This window comes from Drosophila erecta, unplaced genomic scaffold (assembly GCF_003286155.1).
Source record: "Drosophila erecta strain 14021-0224.00,06,07 unplaced genomic scaffold, DereRS2 tig00000305-arrow-arrow-pilon, whole genome shotgun sequence".
NCBI lineage: Eukaryota > Metazoa > Arthropoda > Insecta > Diptera > Drosophilidae > Drosophila > Drosophila erecta.
This window is the reverse complement of record NW_020825220.1, coordinates 881,820-902,688: the sequence shown is the minus strand read 5'-3', so window position 1 is coordinate 902,688 and position 20,869 is coordinate 881,820. Positions and strand designations below refer to the sequence as shown.

At 38.8% G+C, this 20,869-nt stretch overlaps 1 protein-coding gene across 1 annotated transcript in view; it reads right to left on the bottom strand.

Annotated features, from left to right (window-relative positions):
- The window catches only part of LOC26527115 (proton-associated sugar transporter A), a 185,678-nt gene that overhangs the window by 21,334 nt on the left and 143,475 nt on the right, over nt 1-20,869 (bottom strand). Inside the window, exons 6-7 of the mRNA XM_026983516.1 lie at nt 5,695-6,128; nt 5,454-5,628 (exon numbers count right to left, since the gene is read on the bottom strand). Coding sequence (XP_026839317.1) covers nt 5,454-5,628; nt 5,695-6,128 — 609 coding nt within the window. The remainder of the gene's footprint in view (nt 1-5,453; nt 5,629-5,694; nt 6,129-20,869) is intronic.

Below are 20,869 nucleotides of genomic sequence, written 5' to 3'. Positions count from 1 at the left end.
GGATGAGTGCTTAAAAATTAGCGGGGGCAGAACGCATTTATAGCTTTTCCTTATGTTGCCGACATATGTTGCTCAGCAATAGTTATTTAATCAAATTTCAATCTTTAAATATTTTTGTATAATTAGCAATAAAACAGTCCGAGCTTAACAGCACGCTTTTGCTTACAACTGTATGCCACACGATCAGCGACCCGAATTCTAAGCAGCTTCTAAGTAAAACGGCTTGAAATTCCAAATTCTTAGGAGTGCTCACTTAATAGAGTGCAAAATATTTCGACCTTCAGGCTCAACCCGAAAAGAGCCACAAGTTTATTGCTAGATTTATTGCAAGATTGTGTTAAGGTAAATGTCGCCTAGGTCGGCCATACAAGATTCAGATCATTCCTCGATCAACCCATAAACGTTCAGAAAAACGCAATCGTAACCGTCAGAAACCAATCGCAGCGCGTTTTTTCGCGTAGCAGACTTTTAACTCGAGGCGGAAAAAGTACACTGCTAACGATAACTGTCTCACTGGAGAGCTTACATCAATACCGCTCTACAGCTTCAGCTTGGCAAAGCAAGAACCAGAAAAACTCACAGGAGCTGCGAAGTCCTTTAACAACATAAATTCACCATGAGCGCCCAGTAAAGCCCCAAGATTTTTTGCAACATCTGGTTAAAACATCAGGACGAAAACGACGACGATGTATAATGTAGTCATTTTCGAATGCACATATTATATTTTAGATGACTACAGCGATAATTTGCGTCAATCGTATAGGTTATATAAAGTGCATAGGTTCTAAAGCCAATGACAAGAGAGACTTAATTTCAGAGCGTACAGCAGAATGTGTACTTGGTCGGGCGACTCCATATCTTTCAGGAAGCATCTCTCTCGCTAAAGGTAAAGCTTTCGTTTTTAACGAGGCTCAAGTCATCCACAACTAGAACAGAGTTGGAAGTGCGCCCCTTGGGTCACCGGTGCAGCAAGTTAAATATTTATCCTTTAGGGATTTTAGTATTTTAGTATTCAGAAGTATTATATATTATTTTAGGGCCAATACTTCTGATGCAGGTGCGATGCAGGCAGCCATCTAAGCAAAGAAAACGCTAGCTCCAAATTATCATCCGAGTCTAATTTATTAAATATTTTAAAGAACAAGAATGTATTTTACTTAGTTAAGTTGCATCGATGCCCATTTTTTTCGGTTACGAAAGGGAATGACAAGATATTTTTTATTACAAAGCGAACAGCAGAACGCTAGCCAAAAGTGTGAGCACATTGTATAAAAATAATTTAATTTTAGAAAATGCAAAAAATGTTTCCTTTTAAATATAGGCCACTTAGAACTTTATACCTTTATCAATAGAGGGGTTACATTTTCTCACTTACACAATGAAGGACGTGAATTCTGTTAGAACGCAACGAAAGTTTATGGGCGTTCTGAGAGAAAGCAGATATTCGACGCAAACTACCTATTTTTTTACTGAATATATAAGCAAACGCGCGAGACCCACGGCCACACCTCCCACCCAACCGACCGAGGGGCGCTGCCGTGTATCGTACGGCTCAATTCCCGAGAAGATAGACGCGATATACGAAATAGTAAAGGACCGAGGGAATATGTAAATATTAGCAAGATCTAATTATGTGTTAAAAAAGTTAGTATTGATAGCTTTAAGAGCGGCAGAGAGTCAGGATTGGAGATAATAGGATAAAGTCTTTTATAGTAAGAAGATAATACTCTGTAGGGGTCATGCAACTCGTAATTATATCTACAATGATTTTAAATTAGAGTTTAGTAGTTTCTAGTGAGTTTGCTTGGAACATAGAAGTTTAATTGACTAACCAAGTCGGGATTAGCTTCACCATGAATCAGATTACAAATAAAGACTGTTCCAAGCATTATTCTATGGTTAGCTAGGGAAGATAAATTAATTAACATTAGTCTACTGGAACAATGCTAGTCTTCTAATTTATCAAAAAGACACAGTTAAGATATTAATTGGAAAATGACCATCTTATTCGTTCTGTGCATTGAATCATCATGAAATTCCAGATCTAAGAACATCAAAGTAGCACAAAATGAGGCAATGTTAACGCTAAAATGTAAAATTAAAACTTAAATTCAAAATAGTTCCCAACATGCGAATACATTTAAAATGAATGCAACTCACTACCAACCCAAATACATATTCACAATATTCTCAACAGGTACACCCTAATCTGTACCAATATACACCCATTTAAGTTCAGTATCGACCTATTTAACAACAATAAATGCTTAACATACGACCTATGACATATGGACAAAATCAATGTGGTGCAAATAGATTTGAGAACTCAAGTTTTTTTTTTTAATAGGAAACGCAAACCGAAACGGTTGCTAAATTTCGAATCGGAGTATATATTATATTTCGAACATATTTAGCTGAGTAACGGTTAACTCAAGTCGCGGTACTTGACCTTTTTTTACAGTTAAGATAACCGAACAATTATATATTTATAACCGTTACTCGTCGTGTAAAAGGGTATACCAGATTCGTCGAAAAGTATGTAAAAGCAGAGGGAAGCGTTTCCGACCATATAAAGTATATATGTATATTCCTGATCAGGATCAATAGCCGAGTCGGACTGGCTATGTCCGTCTGTCCGTATGAACGCCTCGATCTCAGGAACTACAAAAGCTAGAATGTTGAGATTAAGGATGCAGCTTCCGGAAACGTAGACGCAGCGCAAGTTTTGTTTCTAAATAAAGCCACGCACACTCTAACGCCCGCAAAGCGCGAAAAGTGCCACACCTACACTTTTGACAAATGTTTTGATATTTTTTTTAGTAGTATTGTAAAGTTCTATTGATTTGCCAAAAACTTTTTTCCACGCTCAATTTTACGCTAACAAACCGTCCCAAACTGTTACACTGTTGAAAAATATTTAATTTTTAGCTGAGGAACCATGCGTTAAAATTCCCTATGCATTTGATGAACTAGTCTTCTCTATGCAAACGTTGCTTTGTATACCTAGAGGATTTACAGGTTTGCTCGTTCACAAGGGCGATGAACATTTAAATATGATGCGGCAGGTCAGTGACTGCTTTAGAAGCACAAAGCTGACAATCACCGTGGGACAAAGTAAATACTGTTACAGCCAAACTAAATATCCGGGATATATTGTGGACGCAGAATGAACAAAATCAGATCTGTTAAAAATACAGGCTATTTGGCAGTCATCCACATCAATGCGAAATGAGAGCAGCAGAAAGGATCTAGATCTAAAGGAGCTAGAGAAAGGATCGGCCAATAACTTCTACAACTGCTTATGAAATAACCTACAATTGGAATGACGCCCTTTTGTACAATGCACCTCACGGAAACAAAAGCATAGGAAAGTCAGCAAGTTCCAGCGTTGCATCAGTGTATTTTTTGATCACGTTAGAAATTAAGAAATTAATTCTAATGCAGATCAATGGATATGAAATAGGTATATAGCTGGATACCGGCTCCCCGTGTAGCATTATAGATCGTAAAGAATTTCGTAGACATTATCCCAATTCACCACTAATGAGCACGAACCTAGTTCCTTGTTGCACCGGTAACGTCGTCACCTAAGTAGTGGTCCGTGTGAAATTATATATTAGTTTGGCAAATATCTCCCTTCCGCCTTTTTGTCTTTTGAATTTCGCGGCTATGTACAAAGCGCTCTGTACAGAGCTCGTTTCTGGCAATACTATACATAATTTGAAAGGTATTGACATAACCTACAAAACGACGCTATGCATGATTAGTTTGGATATTGCGTTCAACAGTTATAGACGTGTAAACATGGAGTTCACTAACGCCGAAATTCGCGCTTTTTTAAAGTTTTCCTTTGTTAAAGGCAAATCCGCTAGAGAAACGTTCCGTGAGAATAATGGTGTTTTGGGGGATGGTACTCTATCACTTCGAACCGCGGAGGAATGGTTTCGACGATTCAGAACCGGTGAAACCGACACCATGGATAAGCCAGCCGGCGGAAGACCTGTGACGACAAATACCGATCAAATCATGGAATACATCAAGTTAGACCGGCATGTGGCATCTCGTGACATCGCCCAGGAGATGGGAGTTAGTCACCAAACCATTTTAAACCATCTGCAGAAGGCTGGATACAAAAAAAAGCTTGATGTTTGGGTGCCGCACGATTTGACAAAAAAACCTTCTGGACCGAATCAACGCCTGCGATATGCTGCTGAAACGGAACGAACTCGACCCATTCTTGAAGCGGATGGTGACTGGCGACGAAGAATGGATCACATACGACAATATCAAGCGAAAACGGTCGTGGTCGAAGGCCGGTGAATCGTCCCAAACAGTGGCCAAGCCGGTATTGACGGCCAGGAAGGTTTTGCTGTGTGTTTGGTGGGATTGGAAGGGAATCATCCACTATGAGCTGCTCCCATTTGACCGCTTGAAGCAGACGATCGACCAGAAGCGTCCAGAATTGGCCAACAGGAAGGGTGTAGTGCTCCACCAGGACAACGCCAGACCACACACTTCGTTGATGACTCGTCAGAAGCTACGGGAGCTCGGATGGGTGGTTTTATCGCATCCACCATATAGGCCGGACATAGCGCCAAGTGATTACCACCTGTTTCTGTCCATGGCGAATGCCCTTGGTGGTGTAAAGTTGAACTCAAAAGAGGCTTGTGAAAAGTGGCTGTCCGAGTTCTTCGCAAGTAAGGAGGGGGGCTTCTACGAGGGAGGTATTATGAAGTTGCCGTCTAGATGGAAACAGATTATCGAACAAAACGGCGCATATTTGAACTAAATCCGATCACTGTAACACTTTTTATAAAGCATTGAATAAAGAGCAAAAAAGCGGAAGGGAGATATTTGACAACCTATTATATAAACTGCCACGCCCACACTTTGCAAAAATGTTGTGAAATTTATTCAAATTTTTATATATCTTCTAAATTTCTATCGTTTTGCCAACAAACTTTTTGCCACGCGCACTTTAACGCCCGCAAACCTCGCAAAACTCTCACGCCCACACTTTTTAAAAATATTTAATTTTTTTTTCATTTTATTATTTTTTTCCACAATTTGTGGCGTTGTTGTAGAAAATGTTGAAGTTTCTCGTTGGCACTTCCACTAGCTGAAAAACGGGTATCTGATAGTCGGGGAACTCAACTTTAGCATTCTTTCTTGTTATTATTACACCCGTTACTTGTAAAGTGAAAGGATATACTTGGTTCGTTGCTTCAGTTAAAAGCCGAGTCGATCTATCCATGTCCGACTGACCGTCAAATTGTTCGTCTGTCTGTATGTCATGCTGTGATCTCGAGAACTATAAAGCTAAAAAGCTAAGATTAGGCATGCATTCTAGAGACATTTGTTTTAAAGGATTGCACCTCCGAAGGTTTTAATATACATTGCTAAGAATGCTACATCTTATCACATTGCGGTGATTTTATACTTTATATACTTACCGTAGAAACATTATGATAGTGAGCCACAAGAAGATAAGGCATTGTGAATAGAGTAGAGTACATTATACCCGCTGTCCAACTAAAGACTATTACACTTAGTTTGGCTCTAGTTAAGGCCATTAAAGCCATTCCAATGCAATAGAAAAGGAGTCCTCCAACGTAAACTGTTTTAGCCCTTTTTGTAAAGAATCAAATCTAATAAAATCAGAATTCATATATTTTAAATATTTTAAATACTCACCTAAATCGCTGAATTAGATTTTCAATTATAAGTGAGTAAAAGGAGCATGATAAGGAGTACATGGCCATGCCCCAGCATCCAAAACGTACTCCTTCTTCATAACGTTTCTGGGGACGAGAGCCTAGAGTTGCTTTGGGATCTCCTTGAAATACAGCCTCGCCCACAAAATCCGTAAAGTATAGCGAATAACAAACATGTGCCATCCAACAAAAAAGATTTGTCACACATATCATTCTTAATGACAACGGCATATAAACAATAGAAAGTAAATAGTGACTTAAAGATTCCACTTCCATTGTGTTTTGGGCATTGTCTGAATCTCCGTTTTGTGCACATGTATTTTCTTGAACGATTTCAGAATCCTCAGTAAAACTAGTTTCATCAACAATTCTATAAGCTAAACTGATGTTTGGATTTTCTTCTTCAGTTGTTATCTATCGGAAAGAAAAAACATTTTTTTTTTAATTGATAACTTTTTTTGACTGGTATGACTTAAAATTTAAAACTAATATTACAAATTACAAATGAAAATATATTTGGTCAAGGCGTCTGGGGTGTTCCTTTAATATCGGAACAATGTTGTCTTTTGTATTAATCGTAGAGTAAAAAAGTAAAGTAAAAAGTTTCAAAAGAAGCTGACAATTTTGTCAAAATACTTATGCCGACTAATAATATAGTAATAATATTCTTGATCAGGATCACGAGCCTAGTAAAATTAACTGACGTCTGTTTTTCCGTCCGTATGAACGTCGAAATCTAGGCATCTATAAAAGATAGAGAGCTTAGATTAACAATTATACCAGTTAGTCATAGATAAATGGATAAAGCCATGTCTGTCTGTCTGAATTAACCCTATGATCACGGTACAATAAAAGCTAAAAAGATGATTAAGATTAGAAATGCAATACACTGTTTTTAAAGCGCTGCTACTACCAGAAATGTTTCACCATGCGTGTGGGCATCGATGCCAAACTATGCCAAAACAAACTAAAATCATTCTTTCTTGTCACAATCGCAACGAAGCGTTTTAAAACGTATGATAAGGAGTTTTTGTCCAAACCGAATGTTTATGGTCCGGTCCAAATTAAGATTTTGCTGTCTGACCAAACAATAATGTTACAGGTGCAGCTCTTAATCCAGCACAGTACTTCAGTGTTCTCTTCACCTGTCGTACTGTTAAAAAAATGGTATAAAGAGAAACAATTGTTCTTTGCCTAAATTTGTTCAAGCCTAAAGACTTGAAGAACTGCAAACGGAATATAAATACTGTAGTGTACGTAGTTCGAAAGGTTTCACCTAACCGGTCTTCCTTCGCTAGGGATCCGCGCTCTTGCTAGGCTCGAGTCCATATTTCCAAATGTTGCCACACGTACTCTAACGCCCACTCTAACAAACCGCAAAAAACTGGCACGCTCATAATTTTGAAAAATGTTTTGATATTTTTTCACTTTTGAATATATCTTGTAAATTTCTACAGACTAACCAAAATATTTTTTGCCACGCCAACTCTAACGCCCACAAATAGCCCAAACTATCATTTTTTTTCATTTTATTATTTTTTTCCCAATTTCTACCGATATTCCAGAAATTTTTGAAATTTCTCGTTATCACTTCTACTAGCTGAGTAACGGGTATCTGATAGTCGACGAACTCGACTATAGCATTCTATTTTGTTATTTTTAGATTTTGTGGTATAATCTGTTATTAGAGAAAAAGTAGGAATTTTTGTATGTTATCTGGGCCGGGGTTGCTAAGAAGGTTTAGAGGGTTATTGTTGTTAAATATGGCTTGTTCTTTTTGCAGAAGGGGTGGGCATGAGTTAAGTATATGGCTTATTGAAACATCACCTTGGCAAACGGACAATTTGGTATAGAGTTTGGGTTTAGGTAGTGTTGTTGGGTTATTTTTGTGTGTCCTAGTCGAAGTCGTATTATTTTTATTTGGTCGGGTCTGGTATAATTTTGGTGGGATTTTTTAGGATAATCGCAGGTGTGTGAGTTACTCATATTGATTGATTGGTACCATTGACTGCAGTGTATAATGTTTTCTTTTTGTTTTATCGCAAATTCCTTTTTAAGATGGCTTTCGATATCTGTGTGTTCATGTTAAGTGGAATATTGTCTGCTGATTTTGCAGCTTGGCCGGCTAATTCGTTTCCTTTCATTCCTGTATGGCCAAAGATCCACATTATTTTAATTTTGGCAGCGTGTTGTATTAAAAGTGAGCTAATTCTGTTTGGGTAGTAGTTGCTGTTTTATGAGGTTTGGATTGAGTTTATTGCTGATAGGGAGTCGGAACAACGTCGGATAATGAATTTGCTTCTAGAATAGCGATAGTTTCTGAGGTGAGGACGGATGAATATGGGGGCAGTATGCCATATTTCAAAACGCTTGTTTGTGACAGCGAATGTTATTGTGCAGTTAATTTTTGAACCGTCAGGAATATGAAAGTATGTGGTTTGAGATATGTATTTTTCTGGCACTGTTTCTTGTTTTTTATGTGTTCGGAGTGATGGGATGGTCTGTATTTATGGAGATTTTCTGGTTTGTAGGGTAGATTAAGTTCTAGGCTAATTTTGATAGGCTGGTCTATTATTGGTAGTGTTTTCTTTTCATATTTTTTAAGCTTCACAATCCTCTGAAGTGGCGTGTTTTTGAAAAAAAAGGTTTTGGGATAGTTTGGCTGTTTAAAGGTTTTGTTTCGGTTCTAAGGAGGGAATATTTGCTTCGTTGTTTATTCGGGTGGAGCAATTGGCTCCGAGGGCTAGGCGGATTGGAGAGTTGAACGGGGTTTTTAATTTGTTTAAAATACATTTGGCATCGTGGACGTATGGAAACAGACCTTATTCTAATTTGGCTATTACCGTTGCAATTAAATTTAGGACTGGATAGTCATTTTATTATAGTTTTTATTATTTATTTATATTATTATTTATTATTTATTTATTATTTATATTTATTATTTAGTTTATTGTAGAGTTTGGGTAGAAGTGAATTTATGTGTGTGTTCTCATTTTGTATATTTGTTTTTTTAACTCTAGTTATACTTATAGTTTTTAAGTAAGTAACGGTAGGAATTTGTACGTTAACTGAGCTTATCCTGCATCTACAGTAATGTTTTTTTACATATGTGGAGGTGTTGGCATTTGGATAGGGATAGCAATGCTCCTGAGTAGGAGCCCCATTCCCATTCCCTTGGGGGATTCCATTGAATAGGGGAAATGGGTTCGATGTATGCGGACCGAAGCGGACAATTATTTTCGTGTTGATCATGAAGTTTTTATGTAGTTGATTATTTCTGGGCCTGTTTTCCATTCCTACAGTTGATGGGTTATTGAGTGCACACCTCCTACTTGATCGAAGGATCTTGAAAAATCAGGAGTTAAATCCGAATTGGTTTTTGTTGAGTTGATTGTTATGTGTCACAAACCACCAGAGTCTTTTAGCTATGATATTATCTAGCGTTTTTGCTATACAGCAGTTGAGAGAAATGGGTCGGTAAGATGAAGTTTAAGTTTTATCGGTGTTAGGCATGAGGTTTGGGATGATTCGTTTTTTTTTTGAAAGCTTGTAGTATGTGGTTACTAAATATTTCGTTAAATAGTTTTGTTATTCAAATATGTTAGCAATATCGTTGCCTGCTATTGTTGTCTTATCGTTTACCGGGTTTGAGATGGCATGAATTTGTTTTACTGGCTTTAGTCCGCAGAAGCGCTTTATATTAGCTCTTATTTTGTATAAAGGGGGTAGTAGTTTCGATGGTTGAGGTGAAAGAGTTGGAAGCGTCTTTTTTTCTTTGTTGTTTCTGATTTCGTAGTTGGTCGAGGTGTTCATTCCACAATGGAACCCTGTATGGATGTATGTTTGGTGAGGTTATTGGGATGGAAAGGTTTGCGCTATATAAGATAATTCTATAGATTTTAACGGCTTCTTTGTTTACGTTTTGGGAAGTGGGGTATTTCTGGCTTGTCTGTTGGGTAAGTACGTTGTACTGCTCCCAGTTGGCTTATTTCAGTTTGAAAAAGTGTATGTTGAGTTTTTGTGTATTAATTATTGAATTAATAATAGGAAAATGGTCGCTACCATGGAGGTCGTTTAGTATTCCCACTTGGCTTGGGGGGTTAAGATTGGTGTGAGGTCGATGTGTGTGGGAGATTTGTCGATTAATAGAATAAGGTGCGTATTGTGTATTTGTTGTTGGGGACGGGTGCCATCCATTGAAGTCTGCCGTAATTAGTGTGGGTGTTTGTTGTATATTAAATGTGTTTTGGAGTGTTTGGTTAGTAATGTTATTGTTTGGGAAAATGTATGTGGAAAATATGTTTAGTTTTAGTTTAGATTGTATATTTATGGCTATTGCTTCGAGATCGCTTGTGATGTTGAGGATATTGTACTGAATTGACTCTAATTCTCCTAATTTATTTTCTCTCTCATCCTCTAAATCATAGTAGTGCGAGATAGGTTTTTTTTAAACTCTAGCTGGAATAAATAGGGGTGCCAATTTACTACTAAATTTCTTTATGGCATTACTTTGTGTAAAGTTTCTAGAGTAAACAAAATCACTCTTTTTTAAATTCTATCGGCTGAGTGCGTTTTTTTTATGGGTTCGGTTTGGGTTCAGTCTAGCTTGCCGTATCTGCAGTTGTAGAGCCTCCAGTTTGGATAACCGAGTGTCATCGGCAAACAGATTTAGACTACGCAAGAGACTATAGTCCTTGCCGTTAAGAATCATACGTTGACCAAATGTCAGAAAGTAAGGTGCTTCTGTGTAACGACGCTCTCAAAAATCCGCTAATAGCGTCTAAAATATTATCCCAATTGGTGTGATCTTCCCTATATAAGCTCTTACAGCGACTAATACAGATCTATTAAGTCTTTCACCGGTGTTGGCCTATGGAGAATATATGACTGTAAGTTTTTGCTGTATGCCAAAGTTGGTAGGAAGAACTTGGAAATAGCTTGACTTAAACTAACTGCCGTTGTCAGAAAGTATTACGCTAAATGTATAGAATATAGTCTCCTTCAAGTAGTCACAGATTTTACACGGTGAGCTTCTTAAATGGGCACAAAAATAGTTAGTTGCAGCCCTGGCGAGCAGGGCATCGTAACATTTTCGGACCCAACCCATTTGGCCATAAACGAGCTTTATGTAACACTCGCCCACGGCATACATAAAATGATATATAAAAACGGCTCCCACTCCCAGTTCTCCTTGTCCTTGAGATCTATTCTGTAATAGGCAGTCGATATTTGGAGATCAAAATCGTCGGTCATCGCCACGCACAAACATACAAATTCGTCTCATTAAGTGCAGACCGCACTAATTCTATTATAATTGTATACAAATGAAAATATACGAAATACTTGTAACGATAATTAGCGCCCAACTAAATCTAAAACCCACGATATCAAAGGGAGAAAACTAAATCTCAAACGCACGATATCAAAAGGAGAAACACAACAGCTGGAGCAGACCTACTCAAACACCGATTAAAATACAAAAAGCACTATTTTAAATCATCACTCAAGTTGTAAGTACAACGCCCCTTGATTAATTATTAAAAAATAAAATAAAAATTTCATACACATGTGAAGGTTATTGATGGTTATAAATAACACATTGATGAGTGTCAGTGATAAAGAGATAGACGACTTAATATCAAGTTGGAATAAAATATTAAAAGAGACTAGCCAGTTAGATACCGCAAGCAAAAGAAACGCGAAAACAGAAAAGAAAAGACTTTATCCATATCCCATGGGCGTAGCAGACTTTGTAAATGAAGAAACGAAGGCGTTGTTAAAAGACGGAATTATTCGACCTTCGCACTCACCCTACAACAATCCGGTTTGGGTTGTCGACAAAAAGGGTACAGATGAAAAGGGAAATAACAAAAAGAGGATGGTTATAGACTTTTGAAAGCTAAACTCAAAGACAGTGGACGACAAATAACCGGTGCCAAATGTTGTATTCATCCTATCAAATTTGAGAAAAGCCAGATTTTTTACAACATTAGATCTAAAGTCAGGCTTTCATCAAATCTTACTTGCAGAAAATGATAGGGAGAAAACCGCCTTCTCAGTTGCACATGGAAAATACGAGTTTTGTAGACTTCCCTTTGGCCTTAAAAACGCACCCAGTTTGTTTCAACGTGCCATAGATGACGTACTCAGGCCCCAAATAGGAAAGTCTTGTTTTGTTTACGTTGATGATGTTATTATTTTTTCTGAGCCACTTGAGGGCCATCTGAATCATATTTGTTGGGTACTAGATAGACTACTTGTAAAAGTCTCCGCCACTCGTTCTAAAAAGATACCCATTATTTTAGATGATAAGCAACGCTTTGCATTTGAGAAACTTAAGAATATCTTAGTGTCCGAAAATGTAATGCTACCCTACCCAGACTACACAAAGCCTTTTGATTTGACTACGGACGCTTCAGCTCTTGGTCTGGGCGCGGTTTTATCACAAAACTGCAAGCCTATTACGATGATATCTAGATCCTTAAAAGGTAGAGAGCTTGGTTTCGCAACAAATGAACGAGAGCTTCTAGCCATTGTATGGGCTTTAAAAACATTAAAGGACTATCTGTGGCGCTAAAAATTTGAATATTTACACAGACGTGTCAGATAAAAACACAAATGCTAAAATTAAAAGGTGGAAGGCATTTATAGATGAGCACAACGCAAAAATTTTGTATAAGCCAGGGAAGGAGAACCATGTCGCAGATGCACTATCCAGACAGGCCATCCACGCTTTAGAAAGCCACCTCCAGTCAGATATGGCAACGATACATAGCGAAATATCGGTTTCATACGCAATTGAAACAGTCGACAAACCGGTCAACTGCTTTAGAAATCAAATAATAATAGATGAAGGCACAGCGGATAATACTCGCACCTTTATTATATTTGGTAACAAGTCAAGGCACGTGATACAACTCGTAAATAGGGAATCGTTAGTAGGCAGAATTCGCGACGTAGTGAAACAGAATGTGGTGAATGCAATATACTGCGAATTGCCCATACTGGCATTCATCCAGAACAGACTTATAGAAGTTGGTGATCGACGTTTATAACAAAGAGGATCAAAAAGAAATAGTAGCCATTGAACACAGCAGAGCGCACAGGGCAGCGCAGGAAATTGTTAAACATATTCTACAAGATTATTTTTTCCCAAAAATGTCACAGCTGGCAGTCAGTATAGTAGGTAACTGCTTGGTTTGTCAATAAGCCAAATACGTACGTCATCCGCAAAAACAAATCCTAGGGAGAACACCTATCCCTTCACAAATCGGCGAGACATTGCATATTGATATTTTCTCTACGGACGGGAGATATTTCCTGACCTGTATAGATAAATTCTCAAAATTTGCAGTCGTACAACCCATAGGTTCTAGAACGATAGTCGACATAGAACCTGCAATAATGCAATTAATGAACCTCTATCCAAACTCAAAAACAATATTTTGTGACAATGAACCATCTATAAACTCTGAGTCAATCAGGTCACTTTTATCAAATCGGTTCAATGTTCAAGTGGAAAATTCACCACCCCATCATAGTACCTCAAACGGACAGGTGGAAAGGTTCCACAGCACACTGTTAGAAATAGCACGATGCCTAAAACTAGAAAAAGGCATAGTTGATACGGTAAATCTCATACTTCAAGCAACCGTGGAATACAACAGAACAGTACATTCAGTCACTAATAAAAAGCCGATCGACATTATTCATGCAATGCCCTCAGGATTTGCAGAGGAAATCTCAGAGAAAATTGACAGAGCACAGGAAATACAATTAAGAAGAATTAATAAATCAAGATGTGACAGAACTTTTCAGGTCGGGGACACTGTCTTTGTAAAGCAAAACAAACGGATCGGAAATAAACTTACCCCACGCTACAAAAAAGAAAAAATTGAAGCACACATTGGGACAAGTGTCTTAATAAAGGGGAGGGTAGTACATAAAGATAATTTACGTTAGGATTATTATTTTCTTTGTCTAAGTCCGTCATTTATACTTTAGTAGTGTCAATTCGCCAAGAGTTTACTCACCTAAACATTTGTTAAAGTTAGACAACTACCACAAACTTTCAGTACAATATAAAGAATCGTCAACTCCTTAGGTAAAGCCTAAAAGTAAATCTTGAACGACCGTCTCTTATGATTTCAAAAACTTTAAATTCACGTTACAGGAACCTTTCGACTCAAAAATTAAGCAGCAAAACAGCAATAGACATTACCAATAAAAAGCACAGCTTACAGAAGAATTACTCAGAATAAAAAACAAAAACCCATTAGTGTTATTAATGGCCTTCTTCACCCCATTCCTATATCATAATAAAAAACAAATTTAATCAACGAGCGTTATACATTATTTTATATTATCACTATTGTTAACTATCAACGTACTTGCAGTGCATATCTTTTGTATTCTATAATAATTTAAACAAAATCCTACTGGCATAAACGACATATCCGATTGCGGCAACCTGAGAGAACAAATCGACAATCACCAAAATACATTGAGCCCTCCGCCACCAAATACTCTATCCAACGTGCGCATTGTAACGACATTACAAGACCACCAAGGCCAACGTCAAACAAAGCACGGATCGCCAGGATTCCCGTTCATCATCAACCGTATAATTTGAAAAGACTGAGGACAGCCTTCATCCTAGTAGGGGAGGAGTTAACTGGAGTCATTTACATATTGCTTATGCCCTTAGCTTAATGCAAGCGCATCGGAGCTTTTGAGAGAAGAGCTAAGCTTTGCTGAGGAATGTAGGGTAAAGATAAGAGATCTATTCTGTAATAGGCAGTCGATATTTGGAGATCAAAAGCGTCGGTCATCGCCACGCACAAACATACAAATTCGTCTCATTAAGTGCAGACCGCACAAATTCTATTCTAACTGTATACAAATAAAAATATACGAAATACTTTAAAGGATAATTTATACACGTAGATCGTGATGAGCCTGTGTATGTACAATTTTGAAATAAGCTTGTGACTAATTTAATTTATTTGCCATTGTTGTTCGTGAATAGCGGGAATTCCTCTGCTCCTCTAGGTGTTCATTGTGCTCAAAATTCCTCGCAGCACTTTGTGTCGCTGCTGTTTGGGAATTGCCCTGCCATTGATTTAATTTCATTTTTCTTTCCGTCGTTTTTATTGGCCTAACGAGCTACCAAAGAGCTGTGTGGGTGGTGTGTCGCGTCTATTATGAATCTCCTCCCGTAATAATAAAATATATATATTGGTATAATTTTGTCATAAAAATGAAAACTTTTACAATTAGGATTTCTGGCGTTTTATTTATGACCCCGAACTCAGAGCGCTTGGGGTGCTCTACGCTTGGCAATTTGTTCAATTGCCGGCGCCCCCGAAAAGGCGACTAAGATATTCGAACATATTCGTATATAAGCAGACTTTCGAGTGAATGCGAAGCTGCTGACTCCATGACGCAACGGAAATCTTGACAAATTGTCAACTTGACAGAAAGTGAAGAATGGAGAACACCACAATGGCTCTGAGGAGGAGTTCCATGCACTCGCCGCCAAATCAATTCCACTTATAGGCAAAATTCCAGAGTGCAGCACCATTTAGCACATTTTAAAGTTAATATCTATTTGTTAATATCTACACTAAAAATCGTGATTTAAGTCGAAAAGAAAAAATAATATAACAAATTATTACTGCGGGAATATATTTAAAAAGTGAGATAAAGCTCACACAGATGTATAAATAATTCGATTGCATTCTTAAGCTGATTTTGAAAGTGCCCATCATGATACATAACATTGTTATGTATGACCAAAGAGATTGGTTCTAGCCATGTCAGGGAACCATTGAAATGGCCATTGATATTCCGGCCGGAGTCAGCAGCAACTTCTATAAGCATCGGGCTTGTATAATTTAATTTGGTTTTATTGTCCTACAGAATTATTTTATCACAAAATATTTTCAAACGGCATTTATCAAAATTGTCAATCTCTGGCTTCCACAACTGAGTGTGTGATGGTCCATTGATTTTGTCCGTAGTGCATATCCAATTTCCCCACCCCGCGCGGAAACACCCACACGACCTTCACAGCTTGTGCGGCCATAAGCGCCGAAATATATGGCCGATAATTTTGTGTGAAAAACCGGCCAAACTATCCGCAAAAGTCAAATCTAATCCCGTCTAAACCCGTGGGCAAGACCAAGCCAACGTGATAAATTCAATTGAATCGGGGGGAAGGTGCCATTGAAATTAACATCGCAGAAAAAGCCGAAAGCATTGAAGTAAAATAAGAAGTAAAGAAGTAAAGTAAGAAGACTAAAATGCAATTTTTAATTCCGCTCCGCCTTGTCTGTTGACACAAATTAATTTATAGCATTTACACGACAACAACGGCGGCGCAGCAATATTTTTGCACATCAACAATTTTCATTGCCCGCTGCGGCAAATTAGCCAGCAACAGCCTGTAAGGTTTTTCTCCTTTTAACTTTATTTTACTTTTGGTTTTTGCTGCGGCACCCGCGCGTATAAATTTCGCAGCTGCAGCAAAGGAAACAAAACTGCAAGAGATTTGCCTGCAGTTGCAGTTGCGCTGCTGCATGTATCTGTCGCTTGTTTTCTGCTTAAATTATAGACATTTGACTTGGCTGCGACTACACAAACAACCAAACAGCATTTGGCATGAAATTTTGCTTACTAATTTGCATGACAGTCGCTGGCGAATATTTTCCTCTCACAGCGCCTAGGAAGTTCTGGGGACAACTTCCTTGCTACTCGGGTTCCGATGCTGCCGCCCATACTTGTAATTAAACAATTTATTTGCCACCGCCTGCTGTGGACGAGCAACATTTCCGGCTTGACTAAGCTCGAGTGGAAGGGAACAGTTTGAAAAATATTTTCGATTGATCGCAGAACAGGGCGACTCGCAGCGGAAGGGAGCACTGTGCAGCGGATGTGACCATTTTGGCTCTGTCACATGGCAGCAATTAGGGAGCAGAACCGAACTCGGGCTACTTGTGAACAATGAATGTTCCTCCGGCTCCAGTCAACATTCATGTCAATATGGATTTTTCATTGCTCTTGCCAGCGACAGCAGCAATGGCAACAGCAACTACAACAGCAATAATAATAATAAAAAGACTCCATAGACTGCTTGAACCAAGATGCACCTGCAACGCTCAGATATTGTTCGAAAATTACAGAATGCTTATACGAACTACGAGTAGTAGTTCCTGTTGTTCCAAAATGCTCTACGCTAGCAAAATAGTTGCATACTTAGGTATATCCAACCAAAATTAAACTCTATCTTGAAAAGTTGTGTGCCCAAACAAATAAATATACTGGAGGATGCATCACTGCATTAATAGCTGCAATACAATGTATGTACTTTAGCCCCAAAACTTATTGGGCAGATCACTATGCACGTGATGCTGCCAATTTTCTCTGCGTGTAAATAGTCCGTCAAGAGACAGAGAGAGAGAGAGGCAAGAACTTTGACCAGACAAAACGCAAATAGCCGGCCAAGTTAGCGCTGCTCGTCGGCCAAGTAAATGGAAATAAATTCGAAAAACATTTTTCCATGAAAACCATTGCCTGATCGATGGCCACTGACGAGTGCCTGTCCCTCCGCCCACCGCCCACTACCCACTTGGCTGAGTAAGCTGGAAATGGTCAAGTGACCAACTGGTTTGGACTTTGAATGATGGCGAGTTGGACAAACATCAATAAGCGGCAGTGGCAGCAACAGGAGCACAAGCAGCCGAGTGTATGGAAAATATAAATCAAATAATGGCGCAGACGTTAACAAACAAATGTGACACGGCAGTCATCCAGATGATTATCGGGCTCACAAAGATCTCGATGTGTATTTAATTGCAGGCATTCCACGTCCGGTGTTGGGGTTCGGGAGATCGGAGGGCTTGTAAGTGCCTAGAGAATCTACCAGGTTGCCGTTTCCACAGATCTCTTTTTCAACGAGGGTGCAACGTCAATTCAATTTAATTGCATACAACTATGTATTGTGCTTGGTACGAGGAAAGCTTAAAGCCGGCAAAAGAGGCTATAACCAATAATGCTTCGAGCAAATCAAGTCAGATTGTCTTGTAGGTATGCATTAGACTACATTATTATGCATCATTAAGCATTAGGCTTCCTGACCTCAAATCGCAACAGTTTTTCCAGCAGACTAAGAATATAAATTAGGTTAAATATCGAATACAACTGCAATTGGCTTCTGCTTAAGTTTTTTAAGATTAAGGTTGAAATAAAAAACTTAAGAAGAAGCCCATCGCATGCTTCCAACTTACGGACTTAAACATCTATTTTTTGGCAGCTCAAAATTCCTTGCAGCACAGTGAGTCCATATAGAGAGAAAATGACTACACATTGCAGTTGCCTTATTGATTACCCAATATGAGTTGCACACATTTTAATCTGAAATTTACATCAGTTTTTGGCGCAACCTGAAAAGCACCCAGGATGTCTGCGAAAGTCTGGGATCAATTGCAGCACGAAATGCCCTGGGATTGGGACACCGCGCCGATGAAAGACAATGCTTACAGCGCCGTCCCACATGGGTTCGCCATGATTCCAGATGTAGCTACAACCATGGTGGGTTGTGGATAAGTGGATCGGCGGATCGGAGAACAAGGCACTTAACGAGGTCGGACCCATAGCAGCACGTAGCCATTAGCCATATAATGCGGCGGGCAGCCAGCCGAACATTTGGATTACAAACCTCGAAAACGAGACCAAGCTAAATATTAAGTATACGGGCTGTTCGCCGCTTATCGGCCCGTTGTTGTAATTATAATGCGCCATAGTCACGCCAGACACGCTGCATAAATATTTAAATTAAATAATAACAAATGCTAGAAGTAAATAAGGTAGCAACTGTAAATGCCACAAATGCCACAAAGGCGCACACGGGCAAATATGAGCCGACGTCGATCAACGATTATGATCAACGACAATGAGCAAACCAATGTGATCTTTTTTCCTTCGAGGGTATGGACCTAAGAGGTCAATGTACGAGTATAATTTTTGAAATGGCCTGTCTGAGGTTAACGGTTTTTCCATTGACTTTAGAACTGCGTTTTGACTTTTCGTGGTACGACAAATTACACACTTAGTATTTACACACTTTCGTATTTGCGTAACCATACAAGGCCAAATAAAATATCCTTTTAGTTTTTCCATTATCGGGTACTAAAGCTGCAAGTATCAATAGTTTCCATAGATTTTCTTTTGTAAATAGATAGATAGACGACTGTCCATTTTGACAAAATTCACCAATGGCTGGGTCGTTCTGTCTTAATAAAGTGTCTTCTGAGAACAACTACGATGTTTTATAGTGAATATAAACGTTCTCAACTTCATTTACCATCGGGCAAACCTTCTTTATCAGGAAACCTTCTGCCGCATCAACCATTGGAGAGCTGCGTGGTCTGCTATGACTAAGAAATCCTGGCCCTCAAAATACTCGCGGATTTTTTTAATTCCTTTTATAGCGGCAAGACATTCCAATTCGGGCATTTTATAGTTATGTTGCGCTTTGGACAATTTTTCGGACATATATGAAATCGGAAGTTCTCCTCTATCTCGGTCCTTAGCCAGTATCTGATCTGATCACCAAAAGATCTGGCGTAACACATCAAAATGAATTGCTTGGAAAAGTCCTGTGTTATGAGAACTGGCGAGGCAGTAAGACATGATTTCAAGTTTTCAAAAACGGTCTTTTTAAGTATTTTTGTCAAGGGAAAACTAATAGTGGCAAAGTTTTCTACAAACCGTCGGTACCATCCCGCTAGGCCTAAGTCTTCGCAACTGGTTAAACGAAGTTGTTTGTGGAAATATTGTATCGCTTTAACCATATCTGGGTTGGTTCTTATTTGCTCATTTGCAATTATAAAGCCGTGATATATGATCTCCTTCATACAAAAATTTTAGATTTGCTGACATTTATGGTGAGATTTTCTTTACGTAAGCATAATGCTAAATAGGACGCTTGGCCTAAAATGAAACCAAGTACGGGACACATTTTCGCTCTCGGCAGGTTTACATCCAGACCACGTTACCAAGCGCACTATTTTGTCCGTAGCATGTTCATTGCTTGATCCGTTGGGATAAGTTACTCCTATCATCATCGTGTCAAAAATCATCCTACAGAAGCTATTGCTACTTAAACTACACAGGGACTACTCAGTCCTCCAAGGCATACAGCTTGGATGTCCCTGCTTGCGTCGCTTCCGTCGTTGGTGTCTGTAGCAATAACACAATATTATTTTCAACCGGTGATACGCACTCTTCAGATACATGGCTTCTGTGACGCCTCCATCAGAGCGTATGAATGCTGCATCTACGCTCGCACACTTGGATCAGATGGACTTACCAAGGACTTACTAATCACATCGAAGGCCAGAGTTGCCCACACCAAAACGCTAACTCTGCCAAAATTAGAACTTTGTGGAGCACATTTGTTAGCACAACTTTATCAAAAAATCATTACAATTTTCGCAGACACAGAACCAACCTCGTAGGTATGGCGCGACTCTCAAATTCTACATTGAAATCACCAACACCCGACCAGATTATCAACGGCAATGGAATTGCTGAAATTGCAAAAACTACGTCAGAATGCCACTGGAGACATATTTCTACCCACTGTACCCCGGATGATATCCCGTCCAAAGGCTGCACCATCGCTGGGTTTGAACAATCTACATGGTTAAAGGAACCTGAGCTTTTGAAGCTCCTGAAGGCACTTTAATTCTGTTCCAGAATTAGTGCTACAGGCGCAGGCTGAGCCCGGATATCAATCAGGTCATGCGGGATATGATATTCATTTTTTTGGTTTCTTTAAAGTACACAAAAATAAGTGAGAACATCGTACGGCATATCGAATATAGCCGGATAGATTCGGCTAGTAAGCTTGTTCAGGAATTACATGTGTAAATTATGAAAGGTTGGCCGGCGGTTAACGCGCGGCGGTTTACTAATCAAATGTCAGGCGGAGCCGTGACAATAAAAGATTAGGAGTTTACTTTTTAAGCTTTATTATACCGAGCTTAGCGTCGGAGGCAAAATCAGAACTTTATATAAGATACAAGAATTCAAACTTAGGAGCTAGCATGAAAACGAAACATATTGTTGCGATCTCATATTCGTAGCGGCCA